At 59.7% G+C, this 20,263-nt stretch overlaps 1 protein-coding gene across 1 annotated transcript; it reads left to right on the top strand.

Annotated features, from left to right (window-relative positions):
- The first annotated feature begins 184 nt into the window (after positions 1–184).
- On the top strand, positions 185–19,441 carry PADI6 (peptidyl arginine deiminase 6). The gene is made up of 16 exons (XM_065927477.1): positions 185–276; positions 835–1,018; positions 2,795–2,867; positions 5,393–5,457; positions 6,889–6,997; positions 7,680–7,805; positions 10,222–10,412; positions 10,650–10,753; positions 12,983–13,094; positions 14,432–14,539; positions 14,738–14,892; positions 15,561–15,717; positions 15,818–15,941; positions 16,964–17,034; positions 17,983–18,144; positions 19,208–19,441. Exons 1-16 carry the CDS (start codon positions 185–187, stop codon positions 19,439–19,441), a joined length of 2,067 nt encoding a protein of 688 aa, XP_065783549.1.
- The last annotated feature ends 822 nt before the right edge of the window (positions 19,442–20,263 follow it).

Raw genomic sequence — 20,263 nt, forward strand, 5'->3', positions numbered from 1 at the left:
CTCTCCTCCCAGCAAACCTCCGTGGAGGAAATCAGTTACACTCCAGCAGCTGCTACGGCCTCCTTAACAAGGGGGCGGGCTGCAGTGGCACTGAGCCCATAAGAGGGGCGGGCAGTGGAGGCGACCCCAGGGTCGTCAGAGGTTACCGTGCCTGGCAGGGGTAGCCAGCCTAGAGGGCCGTGCCATGCCCTTCCGGAACGTCGTCCCCTTGTCCCTGGACAGGCCAGCCCACGCTGTGTGTGTGCTGGGCATGGAGATCTTCTTAGATGTCAGCGGGTGAGGAGCTGGGAGTGGGCCCGGGCGGGCAGGCAGGTGCGGCTCCTTGCCTGGGGCACCCTTGGCTTATGCGCGGGAGTCGGGGGTTAACTGATCCTTGCCTGGGGCGCCCTTGGTTTACGCTGGAGTTGGGGGTTAACTGCACGCTCTGTAAACTACCCTGCTGTCCTGCTCCAGCTCAAGGGGCCGAGTCTGAGTCTTTAAGGGCCTCCCGGTCCTGTTTCTGCCGCTCCTGGGCTGTGGGACCTTGGAAGCACGTGCCTTGCTCTCTTTGTCCCCTTCCCCGTGACATGGGGTGAGGGTGACCCCCGAGGAGGCCGTGCGGACTGACTGAGGGAGGCTCCTGTGAGCTGGAGGAGGGGGCACCCCCTCTAGCTGCGCCCCGGGCCGGGAAGGCGGGGGGCACCCCCTCTAGCTGCGCCCCGGGCCGGGAAGGCGGGGGGCACCCCCTCTAGCTGCGCCCCGGGCCGGGAAGGCGGGGGGCACCCCCTCCCCTGCGCCCCGGGCCGGGAAGGCGGGGCTCCTGTGCACCAAGCTCTGTCTGCCCGCCGGCCCCAGGTGTGCCCCACGGAGCTGCGAGTCCTTCTCCGTGGACGCGTCTCTGGGCGTCGTGGTCCGCGTCTGCGGCGCAGCCCCAGTGGAGAGCAAGGAGGAGCCGGCCGTGACCCGCTGGTCCCTGTCGTCCCCCAAAAATGTGCTGGTGGTGATGACGTCCCCCAACTTCGCCGAGGACGAGGGCAAGGTAGGTCTTGGGATGGGGAAGATGAGGGCAGCTCTCCCAGGAGGCGCTAACACGCCCCGGGGGCTCCCTCCTGACAGCTGGTATTTCCTGAGCTCCGAGTCTGTGAAAAATTCAGAGCCAAATGCTTTGTCTGATCTTATTCAGCGCTTGCAACCAACCTGTGAGGCGGGCACTCCATGACCCCATCTTACAGGCGAAGAAACCGAGGCATGGAGTAAGGGAAGCACCTGCCCAAGCCAGTAACTGGCTGAACAGGGATTCAAGCTCCAGCGTGTGTCTCCTCCACACGTGCTTCTGACCACCGCACCAGCTTACAAATCAGCGTTTTTAAAGTCGCCTAAAGTTTCAGCAGCAGGACTCAGACAGGCTTTTTGGCCGAGGCTGGTCTCCCAGATAGGGGCCTCTTAATGACACGTGTCCGATGCTGAGTGCCAGCTATCGAGTCGCGTTTCCCGAGGTCGGCGTTCCCTCTGTTTATGTGTGAGGAAACGGGCAGACCAGGACCCGAGCCCGTGCCCTTCCCCGGGCAGGCTGCCGCCCTGATGGGGCCCGTGGCAGAGACGTGGGCTCTCAGCTCGTACAACGGGCTCCGTCAACTCCGAGCGGTTAGTGGTGGTTCGGAATTAGAACCACCTGACACCGGGCCACGGCCCCCGCTACCAAACCATCCTCTGGGCCTCACAGCTCCCAGCTGACCCCAGTGTGAGGGTGAGCAGGAACAGCTGAGGGAAGCACGTTTAGGACCGGGGCGGGGGCGGGGGCGGGGCTCTTATTGCCAGAATGTTCCAGAGGATAGTCAGCAGGGGGCTAAGCTGGGATGACTGAGGGGAGCACACGGCCCCCTCTGCACCCCGCGCCCAGGGCAGGTGACCCCCCGAGAGGCAGGTGATGTGCAAGTCGCTCAGTCGTATCCGACTCTTTGCAATTCTCGAGGCCAGAATACCAGAGTGGGTAGCCGTTCCCTTCTCCAGGGGATCCTTCCAACCCAGGGATCAAACCCAGGTCTCCCGCATTGCAGGCAGATTCTCTACCAGCTGGGCCACCAGGGAAGCCCAGGAGGCAGGAAGGATGCTTATCTGAGCCTTTCAGACAAGGACTGAGGCTGTGGCGTGGCCCAGCTGAGCCCAGAGCACCTGAGAAGCGTCTGCCCAGGGCTCCGCCTCCAGCACCGCCGGGACTGAGACGCTTACCCTGGGCCCCAGCTAACAGCTAGTTCTGTGGATCGTGAGGAAGGCCTGTGGTCAAGGCCAGAGGCTGAAGGACAGGGCTTTCTCTAAAGTATGAAGACTCCTCTGCAAGCAGAGGTCGCTGCGAGACCCAGGACAGGCACCCCCGCCCCCGGCAGCCTCTTTCTGGGCAGCTTGGCCCATCGGAGGCCCCACATCCTCACAACCCATCTCGAGCGGTCCCAGGAGGGGCGGTGTAGTGGGGAGGACATGGAGGGCAACTTAAAGCTTGACCTCTAGAGCTGCATGGCCCAGATCATAAATCCTGTTCCACCCCTTTTACTGGCTGAATAACTTAGTCCTGACTTCTCTGCCCTGTGGTTAGAGCTTGGACGGGCAGTGGTAAGGCCTCGGTGTGGAAGGGCTTGGACGGTCGTGGCGGTTACACCCGGGGGTTGTAACAGTCCAGTGACCCTGTGCTGGCTCCCGGGAGACACTGGAAGCTCAGAAGCTCTGACATGAGACCGAAGTCAAATGGCCAGACCGGGGTATGGGGCCCTGCCCCCAGCCCGTCCACTAACGCTCTGGGGGTCCCGGGTGGTCTCCATAGGTCCTGGTCTTCTACCACCAGCCCGACGAGGATGCGCCCGTGGCCACAGCAGTGCTCCACCTCACGGGCATTGGTGAGTGTCCCCCCGGGCCCAGGGGATCTGCAGGGGCTGTCCCTGTGACGAGAGGCCCCTGCGGACTCGTTTGGTACCTGCTTCCCTCAAAGCTCAGCCGCTGCTCGGCCAGCCTCGCTCGCTCTCTGAACAGAACACAGGCTGTCGGGACCGCTCGTGTTCATGTCCCCCCAACCCGAGTCGGGGTCCCACGGCTGCTTCTCTTACAGTTGGTGATATCTGGTCCCGAGTTGATCTTAACCATGACAAACTCTCCCTCACTCAAGAGTATCCTTCAGCAGTTACTTGCTGATGGAGCAAACCACCTCCCCTCCTGCCCTCCACTGTATTCTTTAAAAACTCTGTTTTGGGGCTGCTCCGGATCTCCGTGGCTGTGCCTGGGCTTCCTCCGGCTGCAGCGAGCAGGGCTGCTCCTAGCTGCGGGGCTCGGGTGTCTCCTGTTGCCGAGCGCCCACTCTGGAGCTCCGTGGTCCTGCGGCGTGTGGCCCCTCTGGGACCGAGGGGCGAACCTGTGGCCTCTGTGAGGGCAGGAGCGTTCTTTATCACTGGACTGCCAGGGAAGTCCCTCTTTTAGATTGTTCCAGAACAAACTACCTATTCCCTTAAACAAGTTGTTATGCCTGTTCTCTTAAGGAACGAGCTATAGTGTCTGTTTTTAGACCTAATTCCATGGTGTCTTCAAACTCTGCTCCCTGCCTCTCTGCATCCTTGGTTCTTCCTCACCTTCCCTTTAACTCGTCCAGACCAGATGCCCACCGCCAAGGATACCAGAACACCCTCGACGGTCCTTGCCTCGGCGGTCCACTCTCTTCCTCTCCCGGACCTTTCTGCAGTGTTTGTGACCCTGGCACTCCTTTCTAGACCCATTTCTCCTGAAACACCACAGGGACCCTGTGCCCGGCCTTCCTCCTCCAGGGCTGCCCTTTCCTTCTCAGATTCTAGTTCCAGATCCTTCGTTGGCCACCCCCGCACCCCCAGGTCGCCTGGCGGAGTGCTACAGGCTCGGGCAGCCCAGGGTGACCCTCAAAGCCGTCCAGCCCAGCACCTCCCATAACCTCGGAGGCGGCCTGGGCAGCGTAGCTCCGTGAGTGTCTGAGCCAAGCGTCACCGAATGACGCTGGGCTGATGCCCCCTACCTCAGACTTCTCTTTCCCACTAGTCCTGGCATCTGGCTTGATGGTGGCTCCATCCTTCCAGCTGGTCAGGGCCAAGCCCTTGGGTCGCCCTGACTTCTCTCTCAGCCCCACGTTGACTGTGAATCTTGTCGGGTTGCCTTAAGTCTAGCTCAGGCCGAGCCACCCGCCGCTTCTGAAGCTCTGAGCCTGGCCTAAGCCCGGTCACCTCTGCCCGGGTCACTGACCGGTCCTCAGTGGGGTTCCCTGCTCCGTCCTGATCTTCCACAGGTCCAGTCTCAGCTCGGCCCCTAGAGACGCCCCTCTTTAAAAGGCTGAAGGGTAACATTTATCCACTCAGAGCCGCCTCCTGCTTGCCCACACTCAGGTTAAAGTGGCATCACCGTTGCCCACACAGTCTACCAGCCTGGCTCCATGCTCCCTCTGACCCGCACCGCTTTCTCTTACTTTGCTCGTCCTGTTCTAGGTACTCTGGCCTCTGATCCTGGAACTTGCTCCCGTGCACTTGTTATCCTAACAGCCTTTGCCCCAGATGCTAACACGGTCACTTGTCTCCTGCAGGTCTCTGCTCACACTTAGGAGGCTTCTCTGCTCTAACCTGAGACACCCCTCCGTCCCCTCATTCCCTGCAGCGTTTCACCATCGGACATGGCGTGCATTTTACTTCTCACCCCTTGCCACTGCTGTGTGTGCCTGAGGGCAGGCGCACATCCCTAAGATCGAGGCAGGCGGGCCGGTCTCGTGTGCTACTGCGTCCGAGGGTCTAGGGTGGTACCTGGGTGGTCACAGGCCTCCCTGCGCACCCGTGCCGGGTGCCGAGTGGACGGCAGCAAAGCAGGTCTGTTCCTCGGCCCTGACATTCCAGCTGAGAGAGAGCATCCTGGATGTCAAGAGCTATGAACTGGGGTAAAGTCACATGGTAGTCAGCAGGGTCGGGGGTGGGAGGTGGGACATAAAGACCCAGGAGGAGCCTCCATGGTGATACTCGAGCAGAAGCCTAGATCCTCAGCCCTAAAGGGGCTTGGAATTCCCACGTATTGTGCCCTGGCTGTGACTCAGCGCACCAAGACCTTTCCCGAGGTCTAGGGAGGTGGGCCTTCCAAGTAGACACGCCTGGGAGGAAGCCAAGAGGCACAAATGGCACCGTGACCACGGGCACCTGTGCTGAGGGCCTCCGGGAGGTTGGGAGAGACCCATGGATGCCTGGGCCCCTCCAGGCTGGCCCATGAGACGCCGCCTGCCTCTGAAGAAATTTCTTCTAAGCCAGCAGCCTGCCCCAAAGGCTGGAGGGTCCTAACACCGGCGCCAGGCCATCCTGGGGGTCCTTACCTTCAGCTCCGAGACTGCATCCCGCAGGTCTCAGCGGCTGAGACCTTCTCCCCTCTGTTGCAGAGCTCTCCCTGGACGTGGACGTCTACCGCAGAGGGCGCTTCGAGACGAGCGACCAACAGGCTAAGGTGAGACTGGGAGCAGCCACAGGCTCGGCCAGCCCTGGCCCACAGACTCGCTTTGGCCTTCGTAGTCTTTTTTAAGGTTTATTTTTTATTGACCATTTTTAAAGTCTTTATTGAATTTTTTATAATATTACTTCTAGGTTTTTATTTTAATGCTTTGGTTTCTTTGACCATGATGGCATATGGCATCTTGGCTCCCCAATCAGGGATTGAACCCACACTCCTGCAGTGAAAGGTGAAATCCCAGCTGTTGGACTGCTGAAGTCCTGTGTCCAGTGTCTCTATAAAATGTATACACACACTCACATATATATTTGATTGTGCCAGGTCTTAGCTGCAACATGTGGGATCTAGTTCCCTGACCAGGGATCGAACCCAGGCCCCCTGCTTTGGGAGCACGGAGACTTGGCCACTGCACCCCCTGGGAGGTCTTATGTGTCTCTTCAGTCAAATTCGGCTCAGTCGCTCAGGCGTGTCCGATTGTTTGCGACCCCGTGGACCGCAGCACACCAGGCCTCCCTGTCCATCACCAACTCCCAGAGTTTACCCAAACTCATGTCCGTTGAGTCAGTGATGCCCTCCAACCCTCTCATCCTCTGTCGTCCCCTTCTCCTCCTGCCCTCAATCTCTTCCAGCATCAGGGTCTTTTCCAATGAGTCAACTCTTCCCATCAGGTGGACAAAGTATTGGAGTTTCAGCTTCAGCATTAGTCCTTCCAATGAATATTCAGGACTGATCTCCTTTAGGATGGACTGGTTGGATCTCCCTGCAGTCCAAGGGACTCTCAAGAGTCTTCTCCAACACCACAGTTCAAAAGTATCAATACAAATCAGAACGAGTGGCATCAATTTCTAACACTGTCAAAAAATTTAAATGTCAGTAACTAGGTGTCACTAGGCTCCCATCCTAGCCTGGTCAGCAGCCAGCTAGGTCAGAGGATCGGTGCTCCCCTCAGATGGAACACATTTCCTCAAACCCATGAGGCTTCCCCTGTGGCTCAGCCGGTAAGGAGTCCACCTACCGTGCAGACACGGGTTCGATCCCTGGGTGGGGAAGATCCTCTGGAGGAGGAAATGGCAACCCACTCCAGTATTTCTGCCTGGGAAACCCCATGAACAGAGGAGCCCGGCGGCCTCCAGTGCATGGGGTTGCAAAGAGTCGGACACAGCTGAGTGGCTTACACTTTGTTTCCTCAAACCCCACCTCCTATGACCCTGAGCCAAGGCCGGAAGCTGGTGACCTGCCTCTAGATCTTCGCCCTCCTCCAGCCCTCTTACCTGATGTTGCTGTCCATTCCTGGAGGCTCTTGAGTCGACTCTGATGAGGAGCTCGCTCTGGAGGAAGGCTTGCCTCTGCCCTGAGGTGGAGCAGCATCTATAAAGCTGAGGACTCGCCTGGCTTCGGCCTGAACCAGCGTTCCTGTCTTTTTTACAGAAAACCTGGGTCTGGGGCCCCAGTGGCTGGGGTGCCATCCTGCTTGTGAACTGCAGCCCTTCTGTCGCGGGCCAGCCCGTGGACAAGAGCAAGGTGTTCTCCTCGGAAGGTGAGAACCGGCCGCTGGCCGTCACCCCTCCCCTCCCCGGGCTCCAGCCCAGACTGCAGGCTGACCCCCTGCTCTGGGCCCTCCAGTCAATGGATCGATGACTGGGGTGGTAACTGGGCAGGAAGGGGCCCCGAGGCGAGAACACAGGCCTGATGTCAGATAACAGACTGCTGTTACTTCTGGCCGTGAGCTTGGGCGTGTGAACCTTGCTGGTTTTGTCTCCCCACCTGTAAGACGGGGTCATGCAAGGGACATCACAGGGGCTTGAGAAGACAAGGTGTAGTTTAGACCCTCCCCCAAAACCCACCTGTAGCCTGGGGGCAGGACCCTGAGTGTCCTGGCAAAAGCCCTCTGGGATTCGGTCCTGATCTGTGGTCCGGAAGTAGATTCCAAGCCTCAGCTGTAGAATGGGGTGTCCTGGTTCCCATCAAGGCTCGAGGGGAACCCGTGCTGGCCTGACGGTGCCGGGCCCTGTCTAGGAGTCTGCGGGGATCAGATGGCAGGTTGCCTGTGGGAGGCGAGTGGCAGAGACCGTGACGTGGGCCTGGGGCAGGGCAGGAGGCCGCGGTCTTTGGATCTCCGGTGTTCACACAAGCCCCCGACCCCCAGCCCTACTGCCCCCTCCACCCCTGGGGCTCTGCCCTCCAGACGCCCCTAAACCTTTGCCTTCTCTCTGGTTCAGAAGTGAAGAGCCTGTCCCAGATGGTACTGAAAGTTCAGGGGCCCAGCCACATCATAAAGAACTACCGAGTGGTTCTCCACACCTCCCAGGAAGAGGCGGAGAGGGCCCGAGTCTACCGGCCACAGAGTGAGTGTGTCCGCCCTGCCCTGGGCGGGGTCCCCGTCAGGAGGCTGCTGGGGCCCTAGGGCAGCAGGTCAGCGTCTGTCGCAGCCGGACTCGTGTCCCTGAGGCCCTCTGGCTCCCATCCCCACCCCACGGGGTTCTAAAACAAAGGAAGACGCTGTTGTGAGAGCCGTCACCAGCGATGGCCAGTGCGGTTGGGAGATGAGATGCCAGGTCAGCGGGGAGTCCCGGTTCTCGGAGCCGGCCATTATGACCTTGAGAAGCACAGTGGAGATAAAGTCAGGGCAGAGAGTTCCCTGGTGGCCCGGTGGTTAGGGCTTGGCGCGCTCACTGCCGTGGCCCGCGTTCAGCCCCTGGTTGGGGAACTAAGATCCCGCAGGTCATGCAGTGTGGCCAGAAAGTCGGTGAAATAGGCAAGACCAGTGAGCATAGGCCGTGGAAGGAATCTACCCTAAAGGGAAGGGTGTGGCGGTAATAACGGTGGGGGCTGGCACGGGCCGGGCGGGGGCTGGGGGCCGTATCTAAAGAAGGCACAAGACGCCACATCCGTGCGCAGATGGGACCCTCCAATGGAGGTGGGGAAGCGGATTCAGGAGAAAACTAGAGGAATGAGCATACAGTGCTCTGAATACCGGAAGTGCAGGAGTTAAGGACACAGAACAGTGTTTCCACGTGCTGTGAGGCAGCTCTCTGAGGTTTGATCGTATCCTTGGAGGCTGCAGGGTGGTGGTTTCTCCAGCGGCTTGAATGCCAGGGTCTGAGGTCTCGGTGGGCAGCTGGCAGCGTGTGCGGGGGAGTGGGCAGGGTAATGGATCTTGGAACACGATGGGGACGCCAAGGGGAGTGAGGGCGGGGGGTAGAAATGGGCCCCATAGAAAGGTCTGAGGCTGGGATGAGAGCGTGGAAGAGCTGAGAAGACTGGAAAAAGGTGCCGAATCTGTTTCGGAGGGGGCGTCTGGGCTGTGAGCCTCGACGTTGGCATCCACAGTGGCGCAGGCCCCGAGTTCACTGAAATAAGGTCGCAGATGTGCACTGGGTGGTCTGGTCTCTGGGGTAAATAGTTCCCACCACGCTAGTGCTGGAGATAGCTGTTGCTGGAACAACCCAGACGATGGTGAGGGTGGTAGTCGAGTACGGCGAGGAAGGCAGCAGGTGGCATCATCTGAGAGCTGGTCCGTCAGAGGGGCAGGACTCCTGAGGAGTGAAGAGGTGGTCTAGAGGCGTCATCGAAGGTCAGAGGGTAGGTGCCCCACCTCTAGGCCAGTGGTCCATGGAAGGTAGGAGGACGCCCCACGGTTCAAGGAAGGGCCTACTCTGTGCCCTGGGGCTCCAGCTCTAGAAGGATAAGCGTGTTGCCTGCTCCCAAAGCCTAGGGCAGATGGACGGAGCCCCAGCCGAGGACCGGGCAGGGGCTTGGGATGGAGGTGGGGAGGGCGCAGGGGAAGCCAGGCTGAGCAGGGCCAGGCCCGGGCGCACGAGGGCAGGAAGGGCCTCCAGGTGAAGGAAACTGTTGTGGCTGGTCCTGCTGCTGCCCGTCTTCTTTTAACTGGCTTTCTCGGGTCTGCTGAATCCCACAGGCTCTCTCACTGCGGTGCTTGGGTTCTCTGGCTGGGGCACTAGGGCTCGGGGGTTGTGGCGTGTGGACTCAACTGTTCTCCAGCGTGTGGGATCTTAATCGCTTAAACTGACGATTGGGCCAGCGGCCCCTGCCTTGCAAGGTGGATGCCTAACCACCTGGATGCCAGGGAAGTCCCCGCTGCCTTTTCTGTGTAACGGGATGGTTGTTAAGCACCTGGTCCCAAAGGAGGCGAGGATGCCAGTGAGTCCAAGCCCCCACCTTAGTGGCCGGTATATAGGGAAGCCCACGGGGAAATCGGCTGTGCTTCTAGATGTGAGAAAAGGCCCCCGGCAGAGGGGAGAGACCAGGTGGACAGCCCAGCCCTGCGGCACATCTGCTGAGACCCCTGGGCAGGGGCCCTGCGGGGACGTGGGGAGAGTCTCGCCCCCTCACGGCCTGGCCCGGGCCCGCGAGGAGCCCTGCAGGCAGACGGGGAGCAGTCCAAGGGGCTGGGGGGCCAGGCCTGGGCCCCGGCTTGTGCTGGATGAGGCTCCCAAGCCCATCTCCACACAATCTCTCGCCTTGAAGACTCACGACACTCTCCCCAAGTGGGTCAAAGCGTAGAACTACCATGAGCCTTCACTTCCTGAAGGCAAGTGCTTTTTCGAGTCCCCACTCCCGGCAGGTCTTTAAAGAGCAACTGGCCCTCACTGATGAGCAAACACCTAGCTGTCCATTAAGCCCCAGACACCAGGAACCTAGGAACACAGCCGGCCTGGCCCCCCTCTGCTGGGGCTCCCAGCCTGGCTTCTGACCCAAGGAATGTGACAGCAGGTGTGGTCTGCCCTCCTTTCCTTCTAGATAATAGTTCTACGACCTTCGAGTTGGTTCTGGGGCCTGACCAGCACACCTACACCTTGGCGCCCCAGTGGGATGACGTGAAGGACGCCTTGAAGGAGACCTTCTATGTTGAAGCCTTAGAGTTTCCATCCGCCAGCTTCTCGGGCTTGATTTCCTTCTCGGCCTCCCTGGTGGAGGAGTCCCAAGACCCGGTACGGCCCCCTAGTGGCCAAGCAGCCCTCGGGGCAGGGGCTGTGGAGGAAGGAGACGTCTCACAGCCGGGCAGAAAACGGGGGCACGGAGGGGCTGGGGTGCCGTCACCTTCGGGTGCGGGCCCGGGGGCGCGCTGGGCTGAATAGCTGGAGGCCTGGGGTGAAGGGGAGAGGGTGGGCAGGGACCAGGCCTTGCATCGCAGCGGGATGTAAGCGGGACCGCGTCCTGCATCGCAGCTGGTTCCAGAGAGCGTGCTGCACAAGGACAGTGTGCTGTTCCGGGTGGCCCCCTGCATCTTCGTTCCCAGCACCCAGATGCCTTTAGAGGTGTACCTGTGCAGGTGAGAGCCGGGCCACTTCCCGTAGCTGCGGTCCTAACCCCGTAAGTTACGGGGCCGCTTTCTGTAACTGCCACGTCTGTCGGCGGGTGGGCGAAGATGGCTAGACTTCTCCCCAGGAAGGCGCGCCCCTTCCCCTGAGACGGCACCCAGGGCTTGTTTGGACACTTACGAGACGGGGGTTGCGGCAGTGACCGCGATGGTCCCCATCTGCTCTTACCTAGAGGCAAACGGCGTGGTTTCCCGTAGGATGGAGGGCTATAAAGCCAGGTGGGACAGAGCGTAAGGCTGAGACTGTCCCAGCAAGGAGGCCTGAGCAACCAGGAGAAGGCGGGGAGAACTGCAGGGAAGGTGGGCAGGGCTGGGCCTGTTTAGGTTGCAGCCTCTGGGGCTGCAACAAGCCTTCAAACACTGTTTTTTTTTTTTAATCTTGTTGTGCTGGGTTCTAGTTACGGCACGTGGGATCTAGTTCCTGACCAGGGATTGAATCCAGGGCTCCTGCAATGGGAACATGGATCCTTAGCCGCCGGACCACCAGGGAAGTCCCGGGAACTGTCTCTTTTGTTTTTTTAAGGGAAGCAAAAAATAATGGTAATGGATGAGATCCAGCAGACAAGGGAAAACTTAATGGGGAAAAAGAGCAAACAAGTCACATGGCCTGTAACTCCCAGCTCGCCCACCCCCCAGGCGGGAGAGGGGAACACACCGACTTGGGAAGTGCCAGTGGTGAGATGCTGTCTGGTGCCAAGGGCCTGGTGAAGCTGCCAACTTAGAGACGTGCCAGTGTGGGGTTTCCCCAACTATTTTTAGTAAAGAGTTCTAGAGAAGAAGAAATACAGAACTAAATCCAACCAGGGTGGGGGTTTTTCCAGGCAGATAAGCCCAAGGAGAAAGAGAAGCGTCTGACTGTTACGAGGCATCACAGACTCAGTGTCAGATATGGAGAGAGGCGAAGACGCGGGCTGATGGGAGTAAAAGCGGTTGAGAGCCAGGCATCCCAGGGAGGTCGAGCTGCGGCCCAGGGAGCAGAGAAGTGAGGGGAAGATGGAGGTGATGGTGCTGGATGGTTGATCGTGGCGCTGGGGAGACCACTGGGATGGGAGGGCAGAGATAAGACCTTGTCAAGTCCAGGATCAGAAGAGGTCGTGGTGGCCCAGATCCTAGGGCAAGGGGGACCTGCACCCCTCCTCCAAACCCAGTGGAGGGATAGAATAGAAATAGCTCAGCCATGGAAGGGCTGCTAGGGGAGTAGGGTCTGCTGAGGAAAGCTAGGCTTCAGAATGAGAAGGGAAGAGCTTGCGGTATTCTCCTGACAGCAGACACCCAGGTATCAGATCTTTGTTTGCCTATTGTATCTGAAGACAGAAGTTGAGTCACAGGAGGCGTCTGCTGAAACTCGGATCGAAAGGCTCTCCCATGGGGGAGGTTCGGGCACGCCTTGCCCCAGCTTCGCAGCGGCGGTGTGCGAGGCCGGGGTTGACTTCCCCGCCCCAGCACGCATCTCGGACGTTCCAGACCTTATCAAGCGGGTCCGTTTCCTGCAGTCTTGTCTCTGTAGAACTGAGAAATAGGTTCTTTGGAACAGTAGCATGGAAGAGCAATTCAGGGTTTGGATCTGGAGTAGACTCCAAATTTTTTACACTTCCCAATGGTGACCGTGCTGGCTTCAGCTCATGAGGGCCTGTCTGTAGAATGGGGTGGTCTCAGCGTCTGCCTCAAACATTGTTATTTCTCCCCAGCACTGAACGGGTGGGCATTGTGGGCCTGGCAGCCTGGGGCTACGCACGATGGCTCCACGTCCTCGGGGCTCAGGACCCACCTCCGACACCCCTGTGAATGATGGCCGCGTGGCCATCTCAAGGGGGCACTCGGCTTCTCGAGGAAAAAATGCAGCCTCTGCTGGGAGAGAGGAGGCCGCCCCTGGGTGGGTGGACTGAGGCAGTTCCCAGACCGCTGGGGCAGCGGGTGGAGGGGACTGCAGAGCAGGGGCGACCCGGTCCTAGGGCCCCAGACCAGAGACTGAGGCTGGCAACTCTCGACCTGACTTCGGCGTGAGCTGGGCCGAGTGAGGCTGGGCTGGGCACAGCCTGGGCGCACCAGCTGGGGCTCCGCGAGGGGGGGACAGCACTCTGCTGCCCTCGAGGGCAGGGCACCCCCTCCCCCGGGCGCTGAGAGGTGGCAGCAGGTGGGAGAGCTGGCGGCCTCCCCAGACCGGCGCGTCTCCCGTGGCAGAGAGCTGCAGGTCCAGGGCTTCGTGAGCACTGTGACGGAGCTCAGCGAAAGGAGCAACAGCCAGGTGGCATCCGTCTACGAGGACCCCAACCGCCTGGGCCGGTGGCTCCAGGTAACAACCCCCATGGGCAAGGGGCGGGGGCGAGCCCACGTGTGACGCACACATCAGACCTCACCAGCGTCCGCCAACCCTCCAGCGAAGCTAAGGCTGACCGGGGATCTCCCTGTTCTCAGGACGTCGGCGGGGGCCGAGATGAAATGACTTGCCTAAGCCACTAAGGGAGAAAGCCTAGGGTCCAGCCTCCTCCCCTTCCAGAATGTTCATGTTCGGGACCACAGAGGACATAGCCCTAAGCCCCAGGTGTCCGAGGGTCTGACGCCTCCAGCTACAGGGTCCAGCTCAACCCTGGCTGAGCAGGAAGGGTCGAGCCCAGCCTTTTGAGGTTCGGCTCTGCGTTCACAAACGAGCCCCGCTCTATGTAGCAGAGATGAAAGAATACCGACCTCTGCCCCTGAGCTCACCACAGCAGAACTCTAGATGCTGTGAAAGCAGGAACATGGGGCGGTCGGATGAGTCACTAGATCAGCCTCGGTGGTGTGGGTGGTCAGGACAGTCTTCAAACTGAGCAAGTCGGAGCTGGTGGTGCAAAGGCTGGGGTGGAGGTGGTTTGGAGGTAGGAGCCCTTCGGGCACACAAACAGCTGAGATCCACCCTGTGCTGAGCAGAAGCTGGTGCGGATCAGAGCCAACAAGCATCAGATCTAAGAGCGAAGTTTTATTTATCGGGGAAATTTTAAGCCAAGTTAAGAGATGAAATCAGTCCCAGGCAAGGTGACACCGAAAGATATGAACCAGGGAGTTGAATGTTCTGACTTAGGGTTTTTAGATTATTATTATTTTTTTGGCGTGCTGCATAGCACGTGGGATCTTAGTTCCCTGATTGTGCCCCCTGCGGTGGAAGCGTGGTCTTTTAACCACTGGACCACCAGATGAGGTTTTAAAGAGACCCTCTGGCTGAGAAATACAGCCAGCCTTAGGAAGGGGCAAGATCAGAAGAGACGCAGATTGGAGGGTCTTGCAGTCACACAGGCAAGAGGCCGTCAACCCCACGTGGCTTCCCCTGAATAGTCCCAGAGAGGACTCCACTGGGAACAGATTTTGGAAATAAAGTGAACAAGATTTGTTCATGGACTAGGGTGCCGGAGATGAGAGGAGGGAGAATCTTGGGTGACTCATCAGGTTTTAAACCTGATGAATGGAACGACTGGCCAGGGAACGCCCCCAAGGAGAGGGGGATGCCTGAGTAGGGTTTTGAGGGTTGAGCAGGAGTTTGCAGGAAGACGGGGGTGTGGGTGGGCTGTGTAGAGGGACACTGGCTGGAGAACTGAGCATGGGAAAGTAGCTGATGGAGCGAGAGGAACTCAGCCCCCATCCCCCTGTCTCCTCCAGGATGAAATGGCATTCTGCTACACCCAGGCTCCCCACAAGACTGTCTCCTTGGTCCTGGACACCCCTCGGGTCGCCAAGCTCGATGATTTCCCCATGAAATACTCACTGGTGGGGACTCGATTTGACTGATCTGAACTTGGTCTGCCTTCTCGGGTCTGGTGCCTGCCGAGAAGTGATGGATGCCGGGGAGAGGGACCCTGGTGGCATCTGGGGGAGGGGGTGGGACTCTACTGAGAGTCTGGGATGGGTAAGACGGAGACTTGAAGCCCCTCTCTCCTGACAGCCGCCCTGGCTGTCTCCCTCCAGAGCCCTGGGGTTGGCTACCTGACTCTGCGCACCCAGGACCACACGGTGGCCAGCATAGACGCCGTTGGGAAACTGATAGTGTCGCCCCCCGTGAAGGCCCAAGGGAAAGAGTACCCCCTGGGCAGGATCCTCGTTGGCAGCAGCTTTTACCCCAGGTGAGGCGGGAGGCCAGGTGGTGGCTGCCTTAAAACCAAGGTGAGCGACCCTCAAAGTTCTCCTGGATCCGCCTGATTCCTGGGGGACTTGAAGGTCTTCTGCTCTGGGTCCTAACCCGTCAAGTCGGGCCCTCTGAGGCTTCGTGTAGCAGACGAGGGGGAGAAAAATCAGACAAACTGCTCATTCCAAATGGCAATTTCCAGGGTTTCAAATGAAGCACGCTACATCTGGTTGGCCTGTTGACCCAACAAGACGTTACTGCCACGGACATGTGGCTAGATTTCTTGGTGGCCATTAATCGGTTATAGAGCCAGGAGATGTTTGTGTCCCGGGGGCTAGAATCCTTTGGCTCAGTCCTGAGTTGAGCCAGAGTAAAGAATTTCCATTTTTATGGGAGTATAGTTGACTTACAAGGTCTTAATTTCTGCTGCACAAAGCGACTCAGTTATACATATATGTGTTCATATTCTCCATCACAGCTTATCACAGGATGTCGAATAGCATTCCCTGTGCTTCGCAGTGGGAAGGGTGTCTTAATAACCACCCCCGCTGCTCCGGCCTGGCCAATGGTTAGCGTAGCATGTTACCCGGAGGTTGCCTGGCTCTCAGCGTTGGCCGCCAACCTGGGCCACTGCCTCCTGGGCTAGTCTTTGCACCCCCCCTTTAGCAAGGACTCCCGGAACATGAGTCGGAGCCTCCGGGACTTCCTCCGCGCCCAGCAAGTCCAGGCCCCGGTGGAACTCTTCTCCGACTGGCTGATGACCGGCCACGCCTGCGAGTTCATGTGCTTCATCCCTGCACAGTACAAGGTGGAGGGCAAAAAGGTCTGTGTCGGGGGCAGGCGGGGACGTCTCCACCCTCTTCCGAAGACTCCTGGAAGTTTCTGGAAGTAAGCTGACATCTGACCCTCCTCCTGTTTCCCAGGACTTCCGGCTGCTCCTGGCCAGCCCCAGCTCCTGCTACAAACTGTTCAAGGAGAAACAGAAGGAGGGCTATGGAGATGCGACGCTCTTTGAGGGGCTTAGGAAAGACCAGCTCCTTTCTAATGGTAAGGGAGCCACCTCCACTTTGTTCCCCCTGATGGAAGGGGTCCTCGGGAAGCATGGAAGCGTGGAATGTGCCATCTTAGAATGTCTTGTTCCCTTTCAGGGTAATTCTGGTGGTACTAGGACAGGCAGATCAGCCAGAAACGCTGGGATGGCTGAGAGGCTGCTAGGATACATGCAGTGGGGAACTTAACACACGGACGGCTCTGTGTTCTAGGGGACAAACCAGGCGCTACCAGCGCCCGTGTGTGGCTCCCTCTGGGGAACGCTGCATTACCTGTCTGGGCTCGGGGCTTCCGGGTCTCCTGGGCACCCTTCAGGAGGACGTAGCGGACAGACTGTGGGGCCGGGTGCCACAGCAGCCCTGTCCTATCCCTTCTGGGGACCTAGAAGGGGAGTCGGGGTGGTGCTGTAGTTCTCAAAGGGTAGCCTGAAGACCGGCAGCTTTGGCGCACCAACTGGGCGTCGGTTAGAAACGCAGGATTTCAGACCGGTCTTTGGGGTGGGGCTCAGGATCTCCTGCTCTGAGGAGGAGCTGTGAAGGCGACCTTGAGCACGAACCACCTGTCAGACACCAATGCCTTTGTTATCTCAGTTGATAGCAGAGTTGGGCAACTGAAGAACAAAGTTAAATAATGCGGTCAAGATCACAGGCGGTAGGTAGCCGGGTTGTACGGTCAGAAGGCAGAGGTGCCCAGCTGGGTGCGGGCTGACAGCGCCTGCCAACCTGGTCCAGGCTGCCTGCCTCAAAGCCTGCGGTTAGGCTCCCCCACTCCAGCCAGGGATGGAGGGGTCGGTTGCGGCAGTGGAAGTCCTCCTGGGCCTTTCACGGACCCTGCTGGGGCTCCAGATGTGACATTTGACCTAGAACGGGCCCCTGGAGACGAGTCAGGCCACCCAGTGGTCCCTGGCTGGCATGGCGGCCTAAGTAGCGAGCTGTCCCCAGGAAGGGAGTCTGCCCAGCCCTGGACCACCATGCCCACCCCTGACCCACAGCCTGCCTGCCCTCTCCTCCGCCCTACAGGGCGGGAGCCCGTTACCATCAATCAACTTCTGGCTGACGAAAAGATGAGGAAGCAGAATGCCTATGTGGAGGTACGGAGCGAGGACGGGGTGGGGACCTGCTCTAAAAGGCAAGGACCATCTCAGCAGTGGGTCCCCAACTGCACAGTGATCCAGCCCTCAGTAACCCTGTGAAGTACTTATCTTGTCCCGCGGATGGTGAGGCTCATAGAGCTGATGCCCATGAGCTGGGAAACGGACTCGAACCCCCCCGTGCGACCCAAGTCGCCTTGTGTCGGACGCAAAGTGGGTGCGCTCTCAGCAGCCCCAGCTTCTCCAGGGAGCACACCAGGGCCTTCTCGGCTCTTCCTGGATGAAACTGCCCAACACCTCAGATCTCTGAAGATGCAAACCACGAGCTGTGAGCAGCAGATGTCCCAGAAATCAAACAGCTGCTAACAGGGAAGCTGTGGCCTGGAGAAGGGCAAGGACGGGCCCAAGGTCACCCACGAGCACAACGCCACTTGTCCCACTGAGTCTGTGGGGCTCCCGGCCAAGGCATGGACTGTGCCCTGACCTTTGAAACGGGGGAAGCTTCTGGGCACCGCAGGGTGGGCAGCAGCCAGGTGGGGGTCCAGACAGCACCCCAGTCCTAGCGACATGCACCCTGGGTGTAGGGCTGTGAGCCCTTCGTCATAAACCTGGGAGGTGGCTCAGGCATTGGGTATTAGCTGGTCTGGGGAGGGATGTGCCCGGGCATCCCCTGCTGGTGTCCGTCCCTAAGGACCTGACGACGATCTGAGGACCGATTCTTGCCCTTGCCCAGGTCCCCCACTCTAGCCAGGATTAAAGCCCAAGGGGCCCCATGTTACCATGGTTACCAGCCCTCAGCTGACGCGCTGACGGATCCTGGCCTGAGAGACCAGGCGCTTGTGCTGAACCCCACCTCGGAGGGCCGGCCCCCCGTCTGCAGTCAGCGCAGGAGGTGCGGCTCCTGGGGCTGCACCTGAGCGCCCTCCCTTCCTGCCCCCCACCCCGCAGAAGTGCATCCATCTGAACCGCAGCATCCTCAAGAGGGAGCTGGGCCTGCAGGAGGAGGACATCATCCCCATCCCGCAGCTCTTCTGCCTGGAGCGCATCGCCAACGCCCCCTCCAGCGAGCAGACGGAGAAGCTCTACGCCCGGCCCTACTTCCCCGACCTGGTGAGGGCTGTGGGCTGCGTGTCCCGGGGGCAGGGCTGGGGGCTGGCCGACCTCGGGGCTAGACTAGAAGCCGGGGGCCCAGCAGACAGGGGTGTCTGAGAGGAAGGGGCATCCCGCCTCAGTAAGGGGAGACCCCTGCAGGGAGCAGGTGAGCGGGGCCCAGGCTGGGCGACTCGCCAAGCAGGTGCCCACCCCATAGATGGAGACACCAGAATTGACAGGGCTAAGCCATCTGCTGGCCACAAGGCCACAGTCTCTCTGGTGGGGTCTCCATGTATCTGCAGCACCCTCCGATTTAGAACAGGAAATGGGAATTTGGGGGTGTGAGTATTGAGAGACCTCTGCTAGGCTAAGCCTCTCCCAACTGTGGTCTACACCTGACCTTTCTCTTATCACTGTGACCCCTCATGGAGGCACCCGAAACTAATTGAAACACTTGTCAATTTCTTAAACACTTGCAGGCCTCTTTAAGCCCAGGGGATGCAGGACCTGCATTCAGTTGCAAATGGTTCTTTTTACAAAACCAGTGAGGCCCTCTGGGCATGGAATATAGGAGCCCTTCCTGACCCTGGAAGAAGGGAGGTGTGGGTGATGGTGGGAGAAGCTGTGTTTGAGGAAGAGATGCTGGAGTGAAGATGTGCGAAGGGGACAGAAGTCCAGTGACGAAACCTGGGGTGAAGAGCATCCCAGCAGAGGCAGGCGAGATGACACAACGGAGACCTGAGGGCCGGGACAGGAGGAATGCAGTGGAGGGGAACCGGGGAAGCTGGCAAAGCCAGGTCTCAGCTGGGCAGGATTCTGGTCTTGCTACTGAGAAATGCGTCACTGGAGGGTTCAGCAGAGTGGGGAGGGCTGCTCAAATGGATGCGTGAATTGCCTGAGCACAGGCTCGGGGAAGGGGGCCCGTGCTTGCTTGTTCCTGGTCTAGCCCAGCCGCAGACGCAGCTGGGTTTTGCCTGCCCTGAATCCCGTGGCCTTCCCCGAAGCCTAGAGGACTGGGGGGGTTCTCCTCCACGGCTCTGACCCCTCTCCAGGCCTGACCCACCGAACCCCCCTCCGACAGCTGCAGATGGTTGTGATGGGCCTGAACCTGGGCATCCCCAAGCCTTTCGGGCCCCGGGTCAACGGCGCCTGCTGCCTGGAGGAGCGGGTCTGCCGGTTGCTGGAGCCGCTGGGCTTCCAGTGCACCTTCATCGACGACTTCGACTGCTACCTGACCGAAATCGGAGACTTCTGCTCCTGTGCCAACATCCGCCGGGTGCCCTTTGCCTTCAAGTGGTGGGGCATGGTCCCCTAGACCATCTGAGCGCTGCCCGCCCTGCCCGGCACGAAAGGCCCACTGTGGCCGCCAGCATGTCTGACCCGTGCCTGCCCAGGGCTCCCCTCCCTCACCCTGTGCGCCTCCAGCTCCCAGCTGCTCAGCGGGTGGCAGTGCTGGCAGCCTGAGCCCCTTGGGAAAACATGGGACAGTGGCCTTCAGCAGAGAAGTTACTAAAGGCCCATTAAAGTCCTAGCTGTTCTGACTGCACCTGGGCTGTGACCACCTCCTTTGGGGCAAGGGGTGGTGGGGACGGGCTGACCGCTCAGGATACAAAGCTCAACAGCCGGGACCCCCGGGGTCAGGCGGCCTGGAGCAGGAAGTGGCTGGTTGTCTTCTCCAGCAGATCTCGATGCCTGAACTGCACGTGAGACTCTAGGCTGGGAGAAGGGAGAGGGCTCCCCTTTGGCCAGGTGGGAGTTGCTGGGGGCCAGTCCCAAGGAACCGACCCTGGGCCTCGTGGGCAGGGAGCTTCAGCAGGGCCAGGCTCCGAGCTCCTGGCTCGGCAGGTATAGCCTCTGAAGGGCAAGCTGAGTCTGTCCCTAGGAAGCCTGAAGTGTCCGGGAGAGAGACGGGCCCACTCCTGCTGAAAGGCCTGAGGTTTAACCACACTGCTCCCGCCCTGCCCCGCCTCCTGCCCAGACACTGGGAACGGGGCGGGGCCGACAGGAGGGCTGATCTGAGTATGAAAGCATCCCAGGGGCGCCACAGGGAAGGTGCTGGAAGGCTGGTGGCCTGGAGAAGCTGTCAACTCGGGTGGAACAGAGGCCGCGGGGTGCCCCCTGGCGGACAGCTCGCCAC

The sequence above is a fragment of the Muntiacus reevesi genome, chromosome 3 (assembly GCF_963930625.1).
Source record: "Muntiacus reevesi chromosome 3, mMunRee1.1, whole genome shotgun sequence".
Classification (NCBI taxonomy): Eukaryota; Metazoa; Chordata; class Mammalia; order Artiodactyla; family Cervidae; genus Muntiacus; species Muntiacus reevesi.